Raw genomic sequence first — 22497 nt, 5'->3', positions numbered from 1 at the left:
AACAAAAGAAATTCAGAAATTATACTGTAATCTTATTGTAGATTCTGATACATCTAAAATGATTAACAATCCACTAGAGTTATCTTCTGCAACAGTCATGCTTCATAACTTCTCAAGATTATTTAAAAACATTCCAGGGTTATTAACAAACACAAAGGTTTATTTCTGGGATAGGAAATAAAACAATTTGATATCAAGAGTCCTTATAATTTTGAACGGCCAGAATGCAACACTAAAAGTCTGTCACTTGTAATAAATTGTGACAACTTTTACTTTTACCTGAGAGCTTTTCTAAAAGTGATTAGCAAACTGATTCTTGGCTTAGCTCTCTGGATTTGTGTATCCTCTAGCTTTTATGTGTAACATATCACATAATTTTTTATGTATTTTATGTAAAACGATTTGTGTTTGTTTACTTTTTGATTAAAGCTGATTCCCTTAAAGGAAGACTTTTTTTGTATTTAAACAAAATATGAAGCAATATTGTATATTAAAAAAGGCCAGACTTATGGGATATTTATAAAAGTGATTCATACTTTAAGGTTGGCAGCTTTGGCTACAATTGTATCAGCTACTCTGAGCAAATCACCAAACAGTAGTTTCTCTAGACTAGTCCCCCTAGGAAGTCCAAGGAGACGAAAAAGGTCAAGCCAGTGATCTGGAGAAAGATGCTCCCCTCTCACATATTTCAAGATAGGAATTACGATCTGTTACAAAAAAAAAAGAAAAAGTCATACGTATACACATATACATATATTAGCAAAATGCAAATTAGTATTTACTTTTATGCTTATTAGTTACCAAAATTTTAATTATTCCATTTTCTTGTTTAATAATCTTAAAATCATATTCTTAAACAGAATTGTATAAAGCTTTTGATTAAATGTTGCCATGGACACACACAAATTACCCTTTGTAGTTTAATATATTTTAAAACATGGCATAGACTATTTCTATTTTTATTATTATAGGATAGGACCCATGATGGACTGGAATTTATAAGCACTCTGTTTTTTAACTTTAACATAAATTTCTTGTAACTTCTTTCTCACTGGTAGTAGAAATATCAATAATTTCTATGGTTTACTCTGTATTTCCTATTTTCTTCATGAAATGGAATAATTTAATTGAAAAACATATAAAGTAAAATTATATAGTTCAGTCACTACATAAGAAAAAGATGAAAGCTCCAAACATTGTTTTTAATTGGCAAAATAATAAAACAATCTTACTTTATATTTGTCAACCTCTGATTGTAATTTCACTGTCATCACTGAATGTTCTTCAACCTTCCTTAATCTGTCATGCCAGTTCATCAAAAATTCCTCAAACAGGTATGTCTTAGTCCTATAAAATACCAAAAACACATTGCAAAGATTACATCCAAAAATAAAACAACCAAATTATTAGTCTAAACATTGTTTTTGAATCAAACCGAAAAGTGATCCAGTCTTCATTGGCCATTTCCTGAAATCCTTGTTGAAACTCTTCATAAAAGGCCCAAATTTGTGCACAGCTCTCGATATCTTTAGAGATGCTACTTGCCAGGGAGAAATTAGGCTCTTCCAGTCTAAAATGATGGCAATCATCACTATAGAAACAAATATTGAAATATTAAATTTTAAAAACAGAAATATTGATACTGTTAAGTATCATTAAGTTACTTAACTGCAATCCTTGTATGTGTGTACACACACACTTGTGTATGTTTAATAGATATACAATAATAAACAATAAGAAACTACAATAAGAACATTAAGAAACTACCTATTTACTATGAGAATTTTACTTTACCTACTCATATATGAACTCTATAAATTCATTAATATACATTTTTTCCAAAGAAGTCAAAACTGAGTTGGTAATATAGAGAGATTTATATGTACATAATACATATTATATATATGTAAATATTCAAGATTGTATAAATCTACAGATTAATCTGGGAAAAGAATACTCTTCTCAGTTGAAAGGGCAAGCTTCTAGAGTATAAGATATCCTTAATCTAATCAGTATAATGCCATTTAGTAATTATGGTAACAAAATTGACTCACTCCACTCATTTATGAAAGCATCTACTTAAATAGAACAAACCTAAAGCAGTGCTCAAATTTAATACTTTATATTATTATAAGCCAACAACTCATTTTTTTCTTTGAAGTTTTTTATTATTACTTATTATGCTAGATTTATTTTTTTCTCAGAGGCACTAAAAGTAATTTTTCTGAAAATTATATATATTTCATTTTTAAATAGGATAAGTTCAAAGAAAGTGACAGTTCTAACCCTGATATAACTTCTAGGTAAATCTATCTTCTAGGCCTTTCTTGAAATTTGCTTTCTCTTGATATCCTTATATAACACAACTATGACTCCTAAGACAACAGTACATGAATGCTTATTACTTGTAGTTTAAAAAGGGATGAAGTTTATGAGGAAAGTTATCAAGATAACAGACATAAGAAAATTACTAGCTTGATATATAAATTGTTTTTTCAAAATGGGCACTATCAATTTTAAAGAAAAAACATACACCAGCTTTTTTCTTGTGACTTCAAGATCATCAAACTCAATTTTTTTCTCTTTTATTAACTTTGCACTTTTATCAAGAGTATTATGTTGGCCAGTTTCAATAACATCATCACCAGGCTTTAGTTGGTCCCAACGAGCTTTAAATTTTTCCAGTTCTTGATAATAGATCTGAAGACGTGATTTCACATTTCCTTTCATCACTTCAATCTATAAGCCAATAAAATTTAAATAATTTAATGCACAGTAAAATTTCATTTTGGGTTCATACTTTTCTTTCTAATATTTTCTATTTAAAAGTGAAAAAATATCAATGACCAATGTCAATTTTTCAAAGGATGGTTGTTATTTTAATTATTAATTCCAAGTTCAATAAAATAATTCAAACATATAAACTAGACCATAAATTTATAATAACAAGAGATAATTCAAATAAAATCATTCAAAAATCGTTCATGTGGTTAACCACACCTAGTACAACTAACAACAAAGGTAAGATAATTTAAAAATGTTTGTTTGATGACTGCTGATTGTTCTACCTGAGTATATAGCTGCTAAATTAAGGAAGGCATTGACCAGTCTCCCATGCAGCTAAGGACTGGGCCCTAAGGCTAACTTCTGGTTGATAAAATATGAGTGCAGTAGATATGTGCAACTTCCAGGTTGTGTCTTTAAAAGACAGATACTGCCTTTTTCTCCTTTTCTCTCTCCCAACCCTACTACACAGCAACTGAATAACCCATCCTGGACAATACGCTAGAGATGGTAGACAAAAAGATTGACAAAACCTAGGACCCAGACAAAGTTACGGAGCAGAGGCACTATAGCAGCTTATAGTCTAATGTGAGACAGAAACATAAGCTACAATTTTTGGGGTCTCCATTAGAGTAGTTAAACTGATATCCTAATAAATTTAGTAATTAAAGAAAACATGAGTTTCAGCAATAAGCCATACATAGTAGGTAAGCAACAGATTCATTCATAGGCCTACAAATAATGTTACATTTCAAAGACATTGGTTTCTTCTTGGTATGATAGGAAGTGAAGAAAAACCATGTGGAACAATCATCACTTATATATTTCACTATAAAAGTAGTCAGGGAGGTCAATTTCAACAGCCACATTAAATTATTATAAACCTGGGCTATAAAGGAATAAAAGATAAGCAAGAAATCTTAAGTAAGAAAAAAGTTCCCATTTTAATAAATAACTAAAAGATTCTAACCTGGTCTTTAATCATAAGTTGGTGACTTTCCATCATTAACTCAAATTTATCCCACTTGGCTTTCAAATTACTAATTGTTTCTAAACCTCCACCAGCCACAGTTCGTAAAAGTCTGTTTTTGTCTTCAGCTTCTTGAAATAAGGGCAAAATCTAAAGGTTAAAAAAAAAAAAAACAAATTGAATAACAACCTATTTTATCAAATCTCTTAAGATTTCATTTATTTTAATTTTTGTTTCATAACTTTATTTTTTAAATTAAGATTTTTGCATTTAAACAGTTTGTTAAATTCCTATATATTCTGATTTGGCAGAAAAAAATTCCTGGATATAAACTTTCTGATGGTTATTTTTTACTATACGCAAATTCAACTAAGGCACTCTAACATCAGAGGTTAAAAAAGATAAAGTAGTAATATGAGACTAAATGAAATCCATAAAGATAATACTATAGTTTATCAAAGTAAAGTTCTTATTATAAATGGTCCATTCACAAGAAAATGTTAAAGAGGTTTCTAAAGGAGCTAAAATTAGTGATTATCTAACAGCATAAGTTAACTAAATTATCCGACTTAATAGAGAAGGAAAGTCATGAAAAAAGGTACTTAAGAAACAGACAACTAAAGAAGTGAAATTAAGCTCATGCATTCAGGGTTTTTAACTGAAGTGCCCTAAGTTATATATAGCTAACAATTTAATAAACAGTTTGGGTGTAGGTCAATGGGTGCTAAACTGCTGGAATTGCCTCTAAGGCTTTTAAAGCTTTGTAAACAACAGTATCCTATAATTAATATCTGTACTTTTACTATTCAATAAAGCAATAAAATCCATTTAAACATTTTTAAATATCAGTATGCATATATAATAAAACAGACAAAGGAAATTCGAATATAACTGAATTGGGCAGGGCAGCTCACACCTGTAATCCTAGCACTTTGGGAGGCCGAGGTGAGGGGATTAAGATTAACCTAAGCAACATAGTGAGAACGCATCTCTAAAAAAATATATTTTAAAAATTAACTGGGCATGGTGGTGCACACCTGTACTCCTAGCTACTGAGGAGGCTGAAGCAGGAAGACTGCTTGAGCCCAGGAGTTTGAGGCTGCAGTGAACTATGATTGGACACCTCAGGATTTTAATTTTCTACACGTGAACAGAACTCCAGTTAGCCTGTAAAACATATCACAATAGTTTCCTAGTCTACCTACCTCCAGTCCTACCCCTCAAATCCACATACCAACAAACAGACATACCAAAAGAGAATTATATAATACTTTGCTATATAAAATCCAGCAACAGCTCCCCAGTGCCCACAGAATATGAGATTCTAAGGTCCCTGATATGGCTCACATGAAGATTCTGCCTAGTTCTTTTATTATCTCATGCCACTTCCTACCTCACATATTACCTCTTATAATACCTAATTGCTTGCTGTTCCCAGCAAACAACATCAATTTCTCCTTTAGCTCTTGTGACACTACAATCTCTTGTCTTTCCTCCCACTCCATTTATGTCCTTTGCTCCTCATCCTATGCTTGAAGTCTAAATCTTGCAAAGTTCAAGCCAGGTCTTACACCCTGTGTTCATTATCTACCAGTTGGTCTAAGCCAAGCCCAAGGCTTAAGTATCATAGATAGAAAGAAGACTTCAAAATTTGTATTTGTAGTCCTTACCTTTACTCTAAATTCCACATTCCTCATTTGATTTCTACCAGACAACTCAATCTCCACCACTTCTAAACTCCAGTTGCTCCTCTAGTCATCCCTATTTCAGGAAATGGCACCAATATTTTCCCAGCTGCTCAAGCCAAACTCCTAAGAGACATTTTGATTTATCTTTCTCTAACCACACCCACCCCTATACATCATCAATCAGTGGAGATATAGTTCTATCTCCACTACCACTACATGATACAAGCTTCCATCATCTCTTGTCTATCATATTGTAATATCCTACTAACTGGCCTGTCCACCGCTATTGTCTCCCTCCAATTCATTTTCCACAGAGCATTTAGAGTCATCACTTCAAAATGTCAGAGATATTGTGTCACTCCCCCACTTAAAGCCCTCTAAAGACTTTCTTATTACACTCAGAATAAAATACGAACTTCTTACAATTTCTAAAAGCATCTTCATAATCTGGCCCTTGCCTCTCTTTCCAATTGCACCTCATACCATTCTCTTCCTTGAATACTATGCTCTCTTAATAATTAACTCTCTTGATACTGTTTACATCTATCTGTTCCTTAAGCATACCAAGCTCCTTCTCTACCTTAAGACTTTTGTACATGCTATTCATTGTTTTTGGAATGATCTGTCCCCAAATCTCAGAATGGTTGGCTCTTTCTTATCTTTCAGGTCTCAGCTCAAATGTCATCTCTCTGAGAAGATATCCCATGATCACCCACCCTAAGTAATAACCCCTAGTTGAGCATACTCATCCTCACTTCTCTCCTCCCCCCCTCTCTCTCTCTCAATCCTCTTTTGCTCGCTCTCTCTCTCTCTCACACACACACACACGCACACAGGTGTATGTTCCATGAGAAGAGAATATGTTCACAGCTGCATCCCCAACTCCTAGTACAATGCCTGGAATACATCAAGTGATCCATACATATCAGTCAAATGCCTCTGCTAACTGCCACAGCTCATAACCATTCCTATTTTAGTTAATTCCTTCTACTAGACGGATACATTATTTTATTCACCTTTAAACCCTCTTTAATACCTTTAAGTCTATCACATAAAAGTCTGTAATTCTTTCCACTGCAGCGGTATGTTATTTTATTCACCTTGAATCTCTCTTTATAATTTTAAGTGGGGGCACATAAGTTTGTACACTAATTTGAATTATTTCTCCTTCTTGCTCCAAACATAACTAAAATCTCTATAATATGTTATAAAACTTTGGCTTGTCTATTCTGGGCTCTAGCCTTCTGGATAGTTTTTTATGAATCTTTACCATTCTCCTTTGTATTTAATTATGAGCTCTTCCATTATGTAGGTATGTGTACATGTGTATTCCTAGTTTAGCTCTTAACTTCATACTTTTGCATCCTAAAGTTATAACTCTAAAGGTAATAGTATGAATTATTTAAGTTTACTCTTACTCTAATATGCCACATCATAAAATAGACTGCAAATGGATCTGAAAACAATACTATTACTGTTTCATTACACCAATAGTGCATCAAAAGTCTATTTATTTATTTATTTATTTACTTATTTATTTATTTTGAGACAGAGTCTCGCTCTGTCACCCAGGCTGGAGTGCAGTGGCGCGATCTTGGCTCACTGCAACCTCTGCCTCCCAGGTTCAAGAGATTCTCCTGCCTCAGCCTCCTGAATAGCTGGGATTACAGGCACCCACCACCACAACCGGTTAATTTTTGTATTTTTAACACATACGGGGTTTGACCATGTTGGTCAGGCTGGTCTCGAACTCCCAACCTTGTGATCTGCCTGCCTCGGCCTCCCAAAGTGCTGAGACTGCAGGCGTGAGCCACCATGCCCAGCCAAGAGTCTAATCATGAGCTAACCAGGTAAGCCAGACTATTGTGGACCTCCTTATAATGTTGAGATTATATATTTGTAAATAATGACATAAAATTACCTAATTTAAACATTTTCCATGCAGTAAAAAGTAATAATAATAATTTTACTTTGTGATTCTCACCTCTGGCTTCCGTTCTTGTAACTTACTATATCGTAGATTTGCATCACCAATTTCTTCCACAGACTGGGGCATAATTGTTAAGACTTCCATAGCCTCAGTAACAAATGTATCAACTTCATGTAAATGAGCTGAGTGGTAACATTGAAATACAAGAAATGTAATTATTACCATCAAAAATACTAAATTACATAATTTCTAAATCAAGGGGTGGTAGAAGTAATCAGTACATGGAATACAATAAGTCTAAATTATCATTTGCTTTCATAAAACAAAATTTCAAGATGTGGAATAAGCAAAGAAATTTCTTCCCATGAAAGTTTAGTTGTTTCACATTGTATTTAAAAATTTTAAGAAAAGCTTAAAATGCATTACTGCATTTTTCGTCTTTTATACAACATACTAAAACATCTCAGTTTTAAAGAAAAAGAAGAAACTGTGGTATTTTGAAAAATACTTTGTCATTTGAGGAGATAAGCAGAAATACATTATATCAGAATTATCTACCTCTCTCAGCTACATATGCAACAATCTAATACTAGCTCAGACTGCAAATAATAAAGATGTCTTCATTTTAGACCTCCTAATGATTGAATATGGACTTTTCCTGCTTTTTTTAAATAGGTTCAGTTTTGGTTTTTAATGATCATTGAAATTCACATTTTATAACTATCAAAGTACATGCTTCTACATATCAAATTAAGTAAAAATAGAAATTAAAATGTGTATTTACCGTGTATGGACTTCTTCAAAGAAAGAACAAGCAGATCAAATAACTTCTGGATGAGATCATCAATCACAGTCTTCACAGGGTTGCAATTAATATTTAAACAATCTACCTTGACAGCACTGAAAAATGTCAATGGACATATTTTGACATGGAAAAGACTAATTAGAGGAAAAGAGTCTCATATAATATTATAATGATTTCATGTAATACACTTAAAAATGTATGTCAGCAGTAATATGGTGATCTTTAAGGACATTTAGATTTAATTTAGCAAAAATGCCTTACACATACTATTTTGAAGTTTTTCATTGAGCAATCATTTTGTTATAATACTAGAAGTTTAATCATCCAGCATATCAGCTTCAAAAAAAGGTGGTACGTTATGAATTAGTAAAGTGTCAAAAGAATATATTTAAATATTAATAAGCTTCTCTTGTCACAGCATGTAACACACCTATTTAAATATTTATAAAATAAATTTACTATCCTGTAGCCAAAATACAAACAATAAAAATAAGGCAAAATTAAATACAGATAGAAAGTGAATTTAGATTATTAAAGCACTAAAACAATAAAATGATAAGACACCATTTTACACTTATCAAATTGAAAAAAAATGTAATGAATGGTTACTTTGAATCTTCAATTGTGTGGGCAAACAGAATTCCCAGAACTGTTAGAATATAAAACAATGCAATCTTTGTAAAGAGCAATGTACATGTCAAATAATTTTAAACTGGCATATCCTTTGTCTTAACAACTCTACCTTTAGAATTTCTCCTAAGACAAATTTCAAGGCAGGCTCCAAGATTTATACACAAGCATTTTCATGAAAGCACTAACTATAATAGTGAAAAGTTTGAAACAAAATAAATATAGAAATGGCAAAATAAATTTTTATATATACCTATAATTAAAAATCACATTTTTGATGTGCAGATGATAACATGGCAAAATACCGATGAAATAATATTCCATAAAAATAGCAGAATAGGCCAGGCACAGTGGCCTGTAATCCTAGCACTTTGGGAGGCAGAAGCAGGTGGATCGCCTGAGGTCAGGAGTTCAAAACCAGCCTGGCCCACATGGTGAGACCCCTGTCTCTACTAAAAATATAAAAATTAGCCAGGCATGGTGGCGCACGCCTGTAATCCCAGCTACTCAGGAGGCTGAGGTAGGAGAATTGCTTGAACCCAGAAGGCAGAGGTTGCAGTAAGCCGAGATCACACTACTGCACTCCAGCATGGGTGACAGAGTAAGATTCAGTCTCAAAAAATAAACAAACAAACAAACAAATAGCAGGATATAATATAATCTACATTTTATAAGTGTATTAATATGTCCAAAACATCAAATATTAACAGGAATTGTCTCTGTACTTCACTACATTTAAAACAATTTATAAAACAAATGTACTATTTTAATAATCAGAAAACAAGTATAAAGTTTTTAAATGAGTAATTATTTCCATTGTACCCCAATGCAAATTGTAATGTCCTAACCAAAGAGAAGCTGATCCAGACTCAGTCATCTGAGGAAAATCTCATATTTATCTTAAATTATACAAAGTTAAAACAAATCTGAAAACTTTGGTCAAAAAGGTTATTCAGAAAGCTATTTGCCTTTCTTAAAGCATAGAACCAGGTGAGACCTTTAAGAAACAAATTATATGTTTTAATTACGTACCATTTTATTTGAAAATATAATTTTCTTTTAAAGTTTTACTTATTTATTCTCAATCACCTACTAGCTGGAGAAGTTTAAACTACAGTTCTTAACAACCAAAAGCTATATATAACAGCTAATTTTCTTGACACATGAAGTTATAAAATTTCTGAAATCCTGACACGTAAAGACTCATGATTTATGATACTTGATACATGAAGATATGCGATTTTGGAAAACCTAAAAGATTATATTATACTGTATTTTGCTAATGAATTAACATAAAGTGATCTAATTACAGCAAAGAAGTTTTACTCACTAACTACAGAGTGCTGTGGACAAGGCTAACATTCATCTTTCATTTGAAAATATTCACAATATGAAACTGAGATTCTGTTCAGCCATAGATAGAAATGGAAGATGACTCATTATATATCAAAGATGCATATTCAAAAATGATTTTCTTATGATACTATCTAAAATACATCACTAGAACACAGCTTTTCTAATCTTACAGCATTTCCAAAAAGTACCGATAAAATAAATGTGTGTGTTTGTATGTGGATATGTGTGTATTCACTTAGATGAATACATGTTAATTTGTCAGCAAGAAATGACAAAATGAAAAATACAGTGTGGGATAGGCATTGTTGTTTTTATTTTTTTTCTTTTGGCAAGGATCATAAATAGGAAAGCTATCTATAGTAAGGGACAAAAAAATAGTAGAGGAAGCAGTAGTGGTTCTTAGGCAGTCAGGTGACAGCATTAAGTCAAAGAAGATGGGCAAGATTGGGGTCAAAGGCAAGGCCCAATAGAGAAGAAAAACCCCATGTGCAAGCACTACAAAAGCACTATCTTTTCCTTACTTTAAACTAATATTAATGGTACTACCAGTATCCAAATCACCCACGCTCAAACCCTCAAGTCATTTGTCTCTTCCTATTCCTAATCCCTCATCTTCCTCCAATAAATAAAACTTAATTCCTCATACTATTTCCTCCTCCTCATTTTGAGTTTCAACAAGATAATTCAATTAATTATTATGGCCGGGCATGGTGGTTCATGCCTGTAATCCCAGCACTCCGGGAGGCCAAGGTGGGCAGATCACCTGAGGTCAAGAGTTGGAGACCAGCCTGGCCAACATAATAAACCCCACCTCTACTAAAAATACAAAAAATTAGCCAGGCATGGTGGCACGTGCCTGTAGTCCCAGCTACTCAGGAGGCTGAGGCAGGAGAATCACTTAAACCCAAGAGGTGGAGGTTGCAGTGAGCAGATATCATGCCACTACACTCCAGCCTGGGTGACACAGCAAGACTCTGTCTCAAAAAATAATAATAATAATTATCATTATTATTACTGGTCTTCTGGATGACTGACAGACTAGCCAGTATGCCTCCAGGATCTCTTTATCCCACCGTATATCTGTGTTTCCAGATTAAATTTCCTAACTAACAGCTTTGGTACTGACACACTCCTGTTTAGAACCCTTTAAAAGCTAATCATCCCAAAATGAATAAAATCCAAATTCTCTATTTTTGAATGTAAGACTCCCAGATCTATACCTTATTTACACCTTTCCAGGATCATCTCCCTCTAGTCCCTAATAAAACATTAACTTTAATAACATTTTCAATTAACCAACTTCATATTTTCAGCACACAATTCCTTTTGCTAAGAGGTTCTTTTTTGCCCTCCCATTTTCATTTGCACCTGTCAAAATCCTAGTTCCAGTGCTACTATCCTAACAAAGATTTTCCTTGATTTTGCCCCAGACAGAGGGGATGTCATCATCCTCTGAATCCCCATAGTTTTAGTTCAGTTTTAATATGGAATATAGACTATTCCACTTGATATTCATCACAATTAAAAGTAACTAACATTTATTGAAAATATAACCTGTGCCAGTTACTTATATGGAAACACTTACTTATCTCAAAACACTATGAGATTACTAACTATTGTTGCTAATATTTTAAAGCTAAAGAAATTTAGGTTCACAATTTCAATGACTGTCAGTCATACAGCTGGTAACAGCTGCCTAACTCCAGAGCCCACTTACTTAACCCCTGTGTGTACTTGACTTAATCATCAAATATATTTGTCTTACTGCACTACCAGAGAATAAGCAATTCATCTTAGGTCCTCTGTCTTCTTCCTCTTTGTACTCCTAAAGCACAAAGTTTTGTATTTTATAAATGCGCACTAAGTATTTATTGAAAGAATGAAAACATAAATTAATAAAAGTGATATTATCCTTTATAGGTGACATATGCATGATTACACAAGGCTTTCATGGAACTTATTACTAAGAGTGGTTCTAGTGGTGAGTATTTCAGATACAAGGAGACTATATTCTCAAGTAGCTGAGTTGCCCCTCAGAGGCTTTTGTCCACATTTAGGGCAATATCTAGATGCAGCACTATGTTGTGTGCCTTCCAGGACATCTTGAAAGGAAGCACAGCAGTACAAAAGCAGAGTGAAATGTCACTAGCTTTATATTGTCTAGTATGCTCTCACCAGTAGCTTCTAACCATACTGAGATTGTGCCAATGTATATCAAACATAGCTCTTCATACCAGATGAAGATAGAAGTCTCTTTCTTCAGTCTATTTTACCTAAACAGGTCTCCGCCAGCAGAGCTTCTAGAAGGAAAACTTGTTTTATTATCTGTAATGCCCTACCTAGATGATACTCAAGTGTCATAAATGAGATCTGGAGGCGGCAAGAAGCAGATGTGACTTCAATGCCACTAAGTAGAGAGCTCCCTTACTGTCCATGTCAAAAAATTATTATGGTACATAAGTACTACATTAACCTCCAATACCTTGGAAGTCGTTCTACTTCTTTCCCTTTTATTTTTAATGCTTTAAAATTTTTCTCCCAATCATGTACAGTAAAAAGATGCTTTTCCACCAGAGCTTCCATATCAACTTGCCCAATTACAATCCATTCCTATTTAAAGAAAGAAAAAATGTATTATTAAAGACACAGAACCAATATGTTAACATATAATAGAATAGGATTCAACTATTAAAACCAATAAAAAGAGGAAAATATGAGGTATTCAAGTGTCAATTTAAGTAATATAATCATTACTGCACAGCCTAAAGAATAAACAGAAAAAAGAGATTTAATATGCAAATGCAGTGATCATAAACTTTTAAAGAAAATTATATAAACCCTCTGTTTAGATTCTCTTCTCAAATTAAATAATACAAAACTTCAAAGGTGGAATCATTTCTGCAAAATCAAGAGTCACTATAGGCTACAAATCTGAAAGTGTCCAGATTCATCCTAGAAATCTAAGACACAGAAGTATTGCAGTGGCAGTTAAGAAACTGGTCAAATTTTCAGTCATATGTCTCAGGATCAATACAAATGAGAAATACAATTAGTTTATACTTAAAGTTAGTTAGGATGATATACTTAAACGGAAATAAGCTGTTAAATAGCCCTGATTTCAGTAACATTTGAGGGCTTCAGAAGAAGAATTCAAATTGACACAACAGAACCATATCACATTCTAAACTGACACATTTTCTTTTTTTCTTGACATGGAGTCTCACTCTGCCACCCAGCCTGGAGTACAGTGGTGCAATCTAAGCTCACTGAAACCTCCACCTCCCTGGTTTAAATGATTCTCCTACTTCAGCCTCCATGGTAATTGGGATTACAGGTGACCACCACCATGCCCAGATAATTTTTGTATTTTAATAAAGATGATGTTTCGCCATGTTGACGAGGCTGGTCTCAAACTCCTGACCTCAAATGATCCATTAGCCTCAGCCTCCCAAAGTGCCAGGATTACAGGCATGAGCCACCACGCCCAACCCGCCAAGATGACACAACTATTTTAAAAAATAAAAAGCGAAGATGGCCGAATAGGAACAGCCTCCATCTACAGTTCCCAGCGTGAGCAATGCAGAAGACAGGTGATTTCTGCATTTCCATCTGAGGTACCAGGTTCATCTCACTAGGGAGTGCCAGACAGTGGGCGCAAGACAGTGGGTGTAGCGCATCATGCGCGAGCCAAAGCAGGGCGAGGCATTGCCTCACTCGCGAAGTGCAAGGAATCAGGGAGTTCCCTTTCCTAGTCAAAGAAAGGGGTGACAGACGGCACCTGGAAAATCGGGTCACTCCCACCCTAATACTACACTTTTCCGACAGGCTTAAAAAACGGCGCACCAGGAGATTATATCCTGCACCTGGCTTGGAGGGTCCTATGCCCACGGAGTCTCGCTGACTGCTAGCACAGCAGGCTGAGATCAAACTGCAAGGTGGCAGCGAGGCTGGGGGAGGGGCGCCCACCATTGCCCAGGCTTGCTTAGGTAAACAAAGCAGGTGGGAAGCTCAAACTGGGTGGAGCCCACCACAGCTCAAGGAGGCCTGCCTGCCTCTGTAGGCTCCACCTCTGGGGGCAGGGCACAGACAAACAAAACGACAGCAGTAACCTCTGAAGAATTAAATGTCCCTGTCTGACAGCTTTGAAGAGAGTAGTGGTTCTCCCAGCATGCAGCTGGAGATCTGAGAACAGACAGACTGCCTCCTCAAGTGGGTCCCTGACCCCTGACCCCTGAGCAGCCTAACTGGGAGGCACCCCCCAGTAGGGGCAGACTGACACCTCACACGGCCAGGTACTCGTCTGAGACAAAACTTCCAGAGGAAGGATCAGACAGCAGCATTCGTGGTTCACGAAAATCTGCTGTTCTGTAGCCACCGCTGCTGATACCGAGGCAAACAGGGTCTGGAGTTGACCTCTAGCAAACTCCAACAGACCTACAGTTGAGGGTCCTGTCTGGTAGAAGGAAAACTAACAAACAGAAAGGACATCCACACCAAAAACCCATCTGTACATCACCATCACTGAAGACCAAAAGTAGATAAAACCACAAAGATGGGGAAAAAAACAGAGCAGAAAAACTGGAAACTCTAAAAAGCAGAGTGCCACTCCTCCTCCAAAGGAATACAGTTCCTCACCAGCAACGGAACAAAGCTGGACGGAGAATGACTTTGACAAGTTGAGAGAAGAAGGCTTCAGACGATCAAATTACTCCGAGCTACGGGAGGAAATTCAAACCAAAGGCAAAGAAGTTGAAAACTTTGAAAAAAAATTTAGACGAATGTATAACTAGAATAACCAATACAGAGAAGTGTTTAAAGGAGCTGATGGAAGCTGAAAGCCAAGACTCGAGAACTAAGTGAAGAACGCAGAAGCCTCAGGAGCCGATGCGATGAACTGGAAGAAAGGGTATCAGTGATGGAAGATGAAATGAATGAAATGAAGCGAGAAGGGAAGTTTAGAGAAAAAAGAATAAAAAGAAACGAACAAAGCCTCCAAGAAATATGGGACTATGTGAAAAGACCAAATCTACGTCTGATTGGTGTACCTGAAAGTGACGGGGAGAATGGAACCAAGTTGGAAAACACTCTGCAGGATATTATCCAGGAGAACTTCCCCAATCTAGCAAGGCAGGCCAACATTCAGATTCAGGAAATACAGAGAACGTCACAAAGATACTCCTCGAGAAGAGCAACTCCAAGACACATAATTGTCAGATTCACCAAAGTTGAAATGAAGGAAAAAATGGTACGGGCAGCCAGAGAGAAAGGTCGGGTTACCCACAAAGAGAAGCCCATCAGACTAACAGGGGATCTCTTGGCAGAAACTCTACAAGCCAGAAGAGAGTGGGGGCCAATATTCAACATTCTTAAAGAAAAGAAGTTTCAACCCAGAATTTCATATCCAGCCAAACTAAGCTTCATAAGTGAAGGAGAAAAAAAATACTTTACAGACAAGCAAATGCTGAGAGATTTTGTCACCACCAGGCCTGCCCTAAAAGAGTTCCTGAAGGAAGCATTCAACATGGAAAGGAACAACCGGTACCAGCCGCTGCAAAATCATGCCAAAATGTAAAGACCATCGAGACTAGAAAGAAACTGCATCAACTAACGAGCAAAATAACCAGCTAACATCATAATGACAGGATCAAATTCACACATAACAATATTAACTTTAAATGTAAATATTAAAGACACAATTAAAAGACACAGACTGGCAAATTGGATAAAGAGTCAAGACCCATCAGTGTGCTGTATTCAGGAAACCCATCTCACGTGCAGAGACAACATAGGCTCAAAATAAAAGGATGGAGGAAGATCTAACCAAGCAAATGGAAAACAAAAAAAGGCAGGGGTTGCAATCCTAGTCTCTGATAAAACAGACTTTAAACCAACAAAGATCAAAAGAGACAAAGAAGGCCATTACATAATGGTAAAGGGATCAATTCAACAAGAAGAGCTAACCATCCTAAATATATATGCACTCAATACAGGAGCACCCAGATTCATAAAGCAAGTCCTGAGTGACCTACAAAGAGACATAGACTCCCACACAATAATAATGAAAGACTTTAACACCCCACTGTCAACATTAGACAGATCAACGAGACAGAAAGTTAACAAGGATACCCAGGAATTGAACTCAGCTCTGCACCAAGCGGACCTAATAGACATCTACAGAACTCTCCACCACAAATCAACAGAATATACATTTTTTTCAGCACCACACCACACCTATTCCAAAATTGAACACATAGTTGGAAGTAAAGCTCTCCTCAGCAAATGTAAAAGAACAGAAATTATAACAAACTGTCTCTCAGACCACAGTGCAATCAAACTAGAACTCAGGATTAAGAAACTCACTCAAAACCACTCAACTACATGGAAACTGAACAACCTGCTTCTGAATGACTACTGGGTAAATAACGAAATGAAGGCAGAAATAAAGATGTTCTTTGAAACCAACGAGAACAAAGACACAACATACCAGAATCTCTGGGATGCATTCAAAGCAGTGTGCAGAGGGAAATTTATAGCACTAAATACCCACAAGAGAAAGCAGGAAAGATCCAAAATTGACACCCTAACATCACAATTAAAAGAACTAGAAAAGCAAGAGCAAACACATTCAAAAGCTAGCAGAAGGCAAGAAATAACTAAAATCAGAGCAGAACTGAAAGAAATAGAGACACAAAAAACCCTTCAAAAAATTAATGAATCCAGGAGCTGGTTTTTTGAAAGGATCAACAAAATTGACAGACCGCTAGCAAGACTAATAAAGAAAAAAAGAGAGAAGAATCAAATAGATGCAATAAAAAATGATAAAGGGGATATCACCACCGATCCCACAGAAATACAAACTACCATCAGAGAATACTACAAACACCTCTACGCAAATAAACTAGAAAATCTAGAAGAAATGGATAAATTCCTCGACACATACACCCTCCCAAGACTAAACCAGGAAGAAGCTGAATCTCTGAATAGACCAGTAACAGGCTCTGAAATTGTGGCAATAATCAATAGCTTACCAACCAAAAAGAGTCCAGGACCAGATGGATTCACAGCCGAATTCTACCAGAGGTACAAGGAGGAACTGGTACCATTCCTTCTGAAACTATTCCAATCAATAGAAAAAGAGGGAATCCTCCCTAACTCATTTTATGAGGCCAGCGTCATCCTGATACCAAAGCCGGGCAGAGACACAACCAAAAAAGAGAATTTTAGACCAATATCCTTGATGAACATCGATGCAAAAATCCTCAATAAAATACTGGCAAACCAAATCCAGCAGCACATCAAAAAGCTTATCCACCACGATCAAGTGGGCTCATCCCTGGGATGCAAGGCTAGTTCAATATACACAAATCAATAAATGTAATCCAGCATATAAACAGAACCAAAGACAAAAACCACATGATTATCTCAATAGATACAGAAAAGGCCTTTGACAAAATTCAACAATGCTTCATGCTAAAAACTCTTGATGGGATGTATCTCAAAATAATAAGAGCTATCTATGACAAACCCACAGCCAATATCATACTGAATGGGCAAAAACTGGAAGCATTCCCTTTGAAAACTGGCACAAGACAGGGATGCCCTCTCTCACCACTCCTATTCAACATAGTGTTGGAAGTTCTGGCCAGGGCAATTAGGCAGAAGAAGGAAATAAAGGGCATTCAATTAGGAAAAGAGGAAGTCAAATTGTCCCTGTTTGCAGATGACATGATTGGATATCTAGAAAACCCCATTGTCTCAGCCCAAAATCTCCTTAAGCTGATAAGCAACTTCAGCAAAGTCTCAGGATACAAAATCAATGTACAAAAATCACAAGCATTCTTATACACCAATAACAGACAAACACAGAGCCAAATCATGAGTGAACTCCCATTCACAATTGCTTCAAAGAGAATAAAATACCTAGGAATCCAACTTACAAGGGATGTGAAGGACCTCTTCAAGGAGAACTACAAACCACTGCTCAATGAAATAAAAGCGGATACAAACAAATGGAAGAACATTCCATGCTCATGGGTAGGAAGAATCAACATCATGAAAATGGCTATACTGCGCAAGGTAATTTATAGATTCAATGCCATCCCCATCAAGCTACCAGTGACTTTCTTCACAGAATTGGAAAAAACTACTTTAAAGTTCATATGGAACCAAAAAAGAGCCCACATTGCCAAGTCAACCCTAAGCCAAAAGAACAAAGCTGGAGGCATCACGCTACCTGACTTCAAACTATACTACAAGGCTACAGTAACCAAAACAACATGGTACTGGTACCAAAACAGAGATATAGATCAATGGAACAGAACAGAGCCCTCAGAAATAATGCCGCATATCTACAACTATCTGATCTTTGACAAACCTGACAAAAACAAGCAATGGGGAAAGGATTCCCTATTTAATAAATGGTGCTGGGAAAACTGGCTAGCCATATGTAGAAAGCTGAAACTGGATCCCTTCCTTACACCTTATACAAAAATTAATTCAAGATGGATTAAAGACTTAAACGTTAGATCTAAAACCATAAAAACCCTAGAAGAAAACCTAGGCATTACCATTCAGGACACAGGCATGGGCAAGGACTTCATGTCTAAAACACCAAAAGCAATGGCAACAAAAGCCAAAATTGACAAATGGGATATAATTAAACTAAAGACCTTCTGCACAGCAAAATAAACTACCATCAGAGTGAACAGGCAACCTACAAAATGGGAGAAAATTTTCGCAACCTACTCATCTGACAAAGGGCTAATATCCAGAATCTACAATTAACTCAAACAAATTTACAAGAAAAAAACAAAGAACCCCATCAAAAAGTGGGCAAAGGACATGAACAGACACTTCTCAAAAGAAGACATTTATGCATCCAAAAAACACATGAAAAAATGCTCATCATCACTGGCCATCAGAGAAATGCAAATCAAAACCACAATGAGATACCATCTCACACCAGTTAGAATGGCAATCATTAAAAAGTCAGGAAACAACAGGTGCTGGAGAGGATGTGGAGAAATAGGAACACTTTTACACTGTTGGTGGGACTGTAAACTAGTTCAACCATTGTGGAAGTCAGTGTGGCGATTCCTCAGGGATCTAGAACTAGAAATACCATTTGACCCAGCCATCCCATTACTGGGTATATACCCGAAGGACTATAAATCATGCTGCTATAAAGACACATGCACACATATGTTTATTGCGGCACTATTCACAATAGCAAAGACTTGGAACCAATCCAAATGTCCAACAATGATAGACTGGATTAAGAAAATGTGGCACATATACACCATGGAATACTATGCAGCCATAAAAAATGATGAGTTCATGTCCTTTGTAGGAACATGGATGAAATTGGAAATCATCATTCTCAGTAAACTATTGCAAGAACAAAAAACCAAACACCGCATGTTCTCACTCATAGGTGGGAATTGAACAATGAGAGCACATGGACACAGGAAGGGGAACATCACACTCTGGGGACTGTTGTGGGGTGGGGGGAGGGGAGAGGGATAGTATTAGGAGATATACCTAATGGTAAATGACGAGTTAATGGGTGCAGCACACCAGCATGGCACATGTATACATATGTAACTAACCTGCACATTGTGCACATGTACCCTAAAAATTAAAGTATAATAATAATAAAATAAATAAATAAATAAAATAAAAAATAAAAATAAAAAAACAAAAAAACAAGTTTCTCAATTGTCACAAAATAATCAAAGACAGAAAAAAAGTCTTTCCCATAACTTTTTTCTCTTCTGCAGTATAAATCTAGGTTGTATAAGTATCTACGAATCCAGCTCTCTGCTTTGCCATATTTTAATGTTATGCCACACAAGATAAACTATTAATGTATACATTTAATGTAAATTCAATCAATCAGAAATAATTTTATGATGCAAGGATGGAACATTACATGTTCTATACCTTATGTTGGTGTAAAACAGCTGACAATCTTCTAAACAGATCTTCTGCTTTGCTGAAAATCGTCAAAAATCCATTTGCATTTCTATCAATCATAATAGAAAAAATAGATTCATCTCCTGCCTCACCCACTCCCTTAAACTGATTTGGAATGCCGATGAATCTCTTCATTTCTCTATAATATTTAGCCCGGATTTCTTCAAAAGGGGGCCTGAATTGTAATCGTCCCTGTCTAAAAGTAAATAAATAACTTTAAAACATAAATTACCAGAAAATTATACAATGAACATTAAATTGGGGTTGAAAAAACATCTTACTTGTAAGTTAAGTCTATATTTATTTCTGGCAAATTCTCATTAAGTGCTTCTAAGCCCATCTGGTACTGATGCTCCAGAGCTTTGTACAGCTGATGATTCCAGTGTTGTTTCCATGCATGCATGTCACTTGCTTGGAATCCCTAATATGTTATATTCACATTTTTAATTTAAAAATTAGGCAGTAGAATGGATTTTTCATTTAATACTTTCATGTCACATAATGCACAATTATAATCACAAAAATAAAACCAACTCATTTCAAATATGTAAAACTGGTACATCCTTGTCACTCTCCGTATAAGTTTATTTAGAGACAAATATGAAAATCTAATCTTCATACTTATAAATACTATTTTAAAAGATCAGCAAAATTTAAAAACCAAGCAAATATTAAATGACTTTCATATTTGGACTTTATTTTATGATGTAGTACCACAAATACTGGTTTATTTTGTGAACTTCTTAGTCCTTTTTCAAAAATTCCCATCAAGCATAGCTCTTCTCTTCCCTTCCCACTTCTTACATAATGTAAATCTACTACATATTTTAAAACATACGAGATTTAAAATATTAGATTGCTCATAAGAATTTACACACTTTTTTGCTTCTATACAACCATAAATATATCCATTCTAGTAGTACTTTTGCCTTTTCTTGAAGTTATAAAAACTGAAAAATATTAAATATATGTAAATGTGTGAGACATCTAACTCACATTCTGCTAAGATTCCATTACCATCTACTATGTAGCAGGCTTTGTGCTAGCCACCTTTATATGCATCAACTATTATATCAAAATATGAATAGAACTCAAATTTTACCTCCAAAAAGGAAAAAAATCTGGAATAAAATTATTTCAATCATTAGGATTCTACCTAAACTTAACTTTGTTTTTTATGGCTATCACAATCACCTAGAAGAGAACTAACAAGTGATAGATATTTAAATACCAAGACAAAAACCTACAAATTCTGAATTGAGGAATTTGGCATTCCATAAGACACTACAGGAACTTATTTTTATATTTTTAAATGTAAATTGATTGTTCATATGTGGTCTTTATACATAATTCAGTCAAAAATTATAAATAGGTATTTATTAGTAAGATTTAAAGATAACTTTTATGAACTTCTCGGCAATTCATATATTGTACTTACGTTCTGAAAAGGTCGTATTTCAAAGTATAGACACAAAATAAAACATACTCTACCTGTGCTTCTACAGTTGCTAAGCCAGTTCTCAATTCTTGTAATCCATCTTTCCAGCGCTGTTGGTGCCGAAGCAGATCAATATTCATAAGAACAACCACCTATGAAAAATTAGAGCATGCTAGTCTCAAAGTATTGCTGGAAAAATAGTAACTTTTCAGTGGAGAAACCTGACAGATACCACCTTAACCAAGTGATCAAGTTTAACTTAATCTATACAAGACATATCAATACTTGACCAATGTACTGAGAAGGGCAAAACATCACTTCTGTGCTATTCCTGCCAAACTTAGATAGCCCCAATCTAACATGGGAAAACATCATATAAACCCAAATCAAGAGAGATTCTACAAAATAACTGATCAGTACTCATCAAAGTCATGAAAAACAAGGAAAAGACTGAGGAGGGGAGGCTAAAGAGACTCAACAACTAAGTGCAGAGTTGGATTCTAGATTGTATCCTGGAAAAAAAAAAGAATGTTAGTGGAAAATTGTAAAATTCAAAACAGTCTTTTTCCTGGTTTTGATAACTACTCCGGTTATATAAGTTGTTAACAACAGGGAATTTGGGCAAATGGGAATTGTGATTTCTCTGTACTATTTTTGTAACTTTAAGTCTCAAATTATTTCAAAATAAGTTTTTAAAAATTGTATCTTAATGACTTTTTAAATAATACCATTCATAGCTTATTCAATTTTATAAACAAAATATACCTTTTCACAAAATGTAGTGTGCCATTTTCTCAGTTTTCTATTTTCAGTGGCAAGCCGTTCAGCAGCATTTTGGAGTTTTTGGATATAGCCTTCTAATTCTTTAGGATTATCCCAAGTTATCTGTGATTTCCCTCCACTTCCTGTTTTTGAATTCTA

The 22497-nt window shown here is 35.2% G+C and overlaps 1 protein-coding gene across 2 annotated transcripts in view; it reads right to left on the bottom strand.

Moving 5' to 3' along the window:
* The window catches only part of DYNC2H1 (dynein cytoplasmic 2 heavy chain 1), a 371095-nt gene that overhangs the window by 324479 nt on the left and 24119 nt on the right, over window positions 1-22497 (bottom strand). For both annotated transcript variants that reach the window (XM_031016281.3, XM_031016282.3), the window contains exons 14-25: window positions 22342-22494; window positions 21630-21728; window positions 20420-20559; window positions 20106-20334; window positions 12646-12773; window positions 8157-8272; window positions 7427-7554; window positions 3755-3904; window positions 2534-2739; window positions 1436-1591; window positions 1233-1347; window positions 537-707 (exon numbers count right to left, since the gene is read on the bottom strand). In XM_031016281.3, coding sequence (XP_030872141.3) covers window positions 537-707; window positions 1233-1347; window positions 1436-1591; window positions 2534-2739; window positions 3755-3904; window positions 7427-7554; window positions 8157-8272; window positions 12646-12773; window positions 20106-20334; window positions 20420-20559; window positions 21630-21728; window positions 22342-22494 — 1791 coding nt within the window. The remainder of the gene's footprint in view (window positions 1-536; window positions 708-1232; window positions 1348-1435; window positions 1592-2533; window positions 2740-3754; window positions 3905-7426; window positions 7555-8156; window positions 8273-12645; window positions 12774-20105; window positions 20335-20419; window positions 20560-21629; window positions 21729-22341; window positions 22495-22497) is intronic.

Source organism: Gorilla gorilla, chromosome 9 (assembly GCF_029281585.2).
Source record: "Gorilla gorilla gorilla isolate KB3781 chromosome 9, NHGRI_mGorGor1-v2.1_pri, whole genome shotgun sequence".
In the NCBI taxonomy this organism is placed as follows: Eukaryota; Metazoa; Chordata; class Mammalia; order Primates; family Hominidae; genus Gorilla; species Gorilla gorilla.
This window is presented reverse-complemented; position numbering and strand designations above follow the sequence as displayed.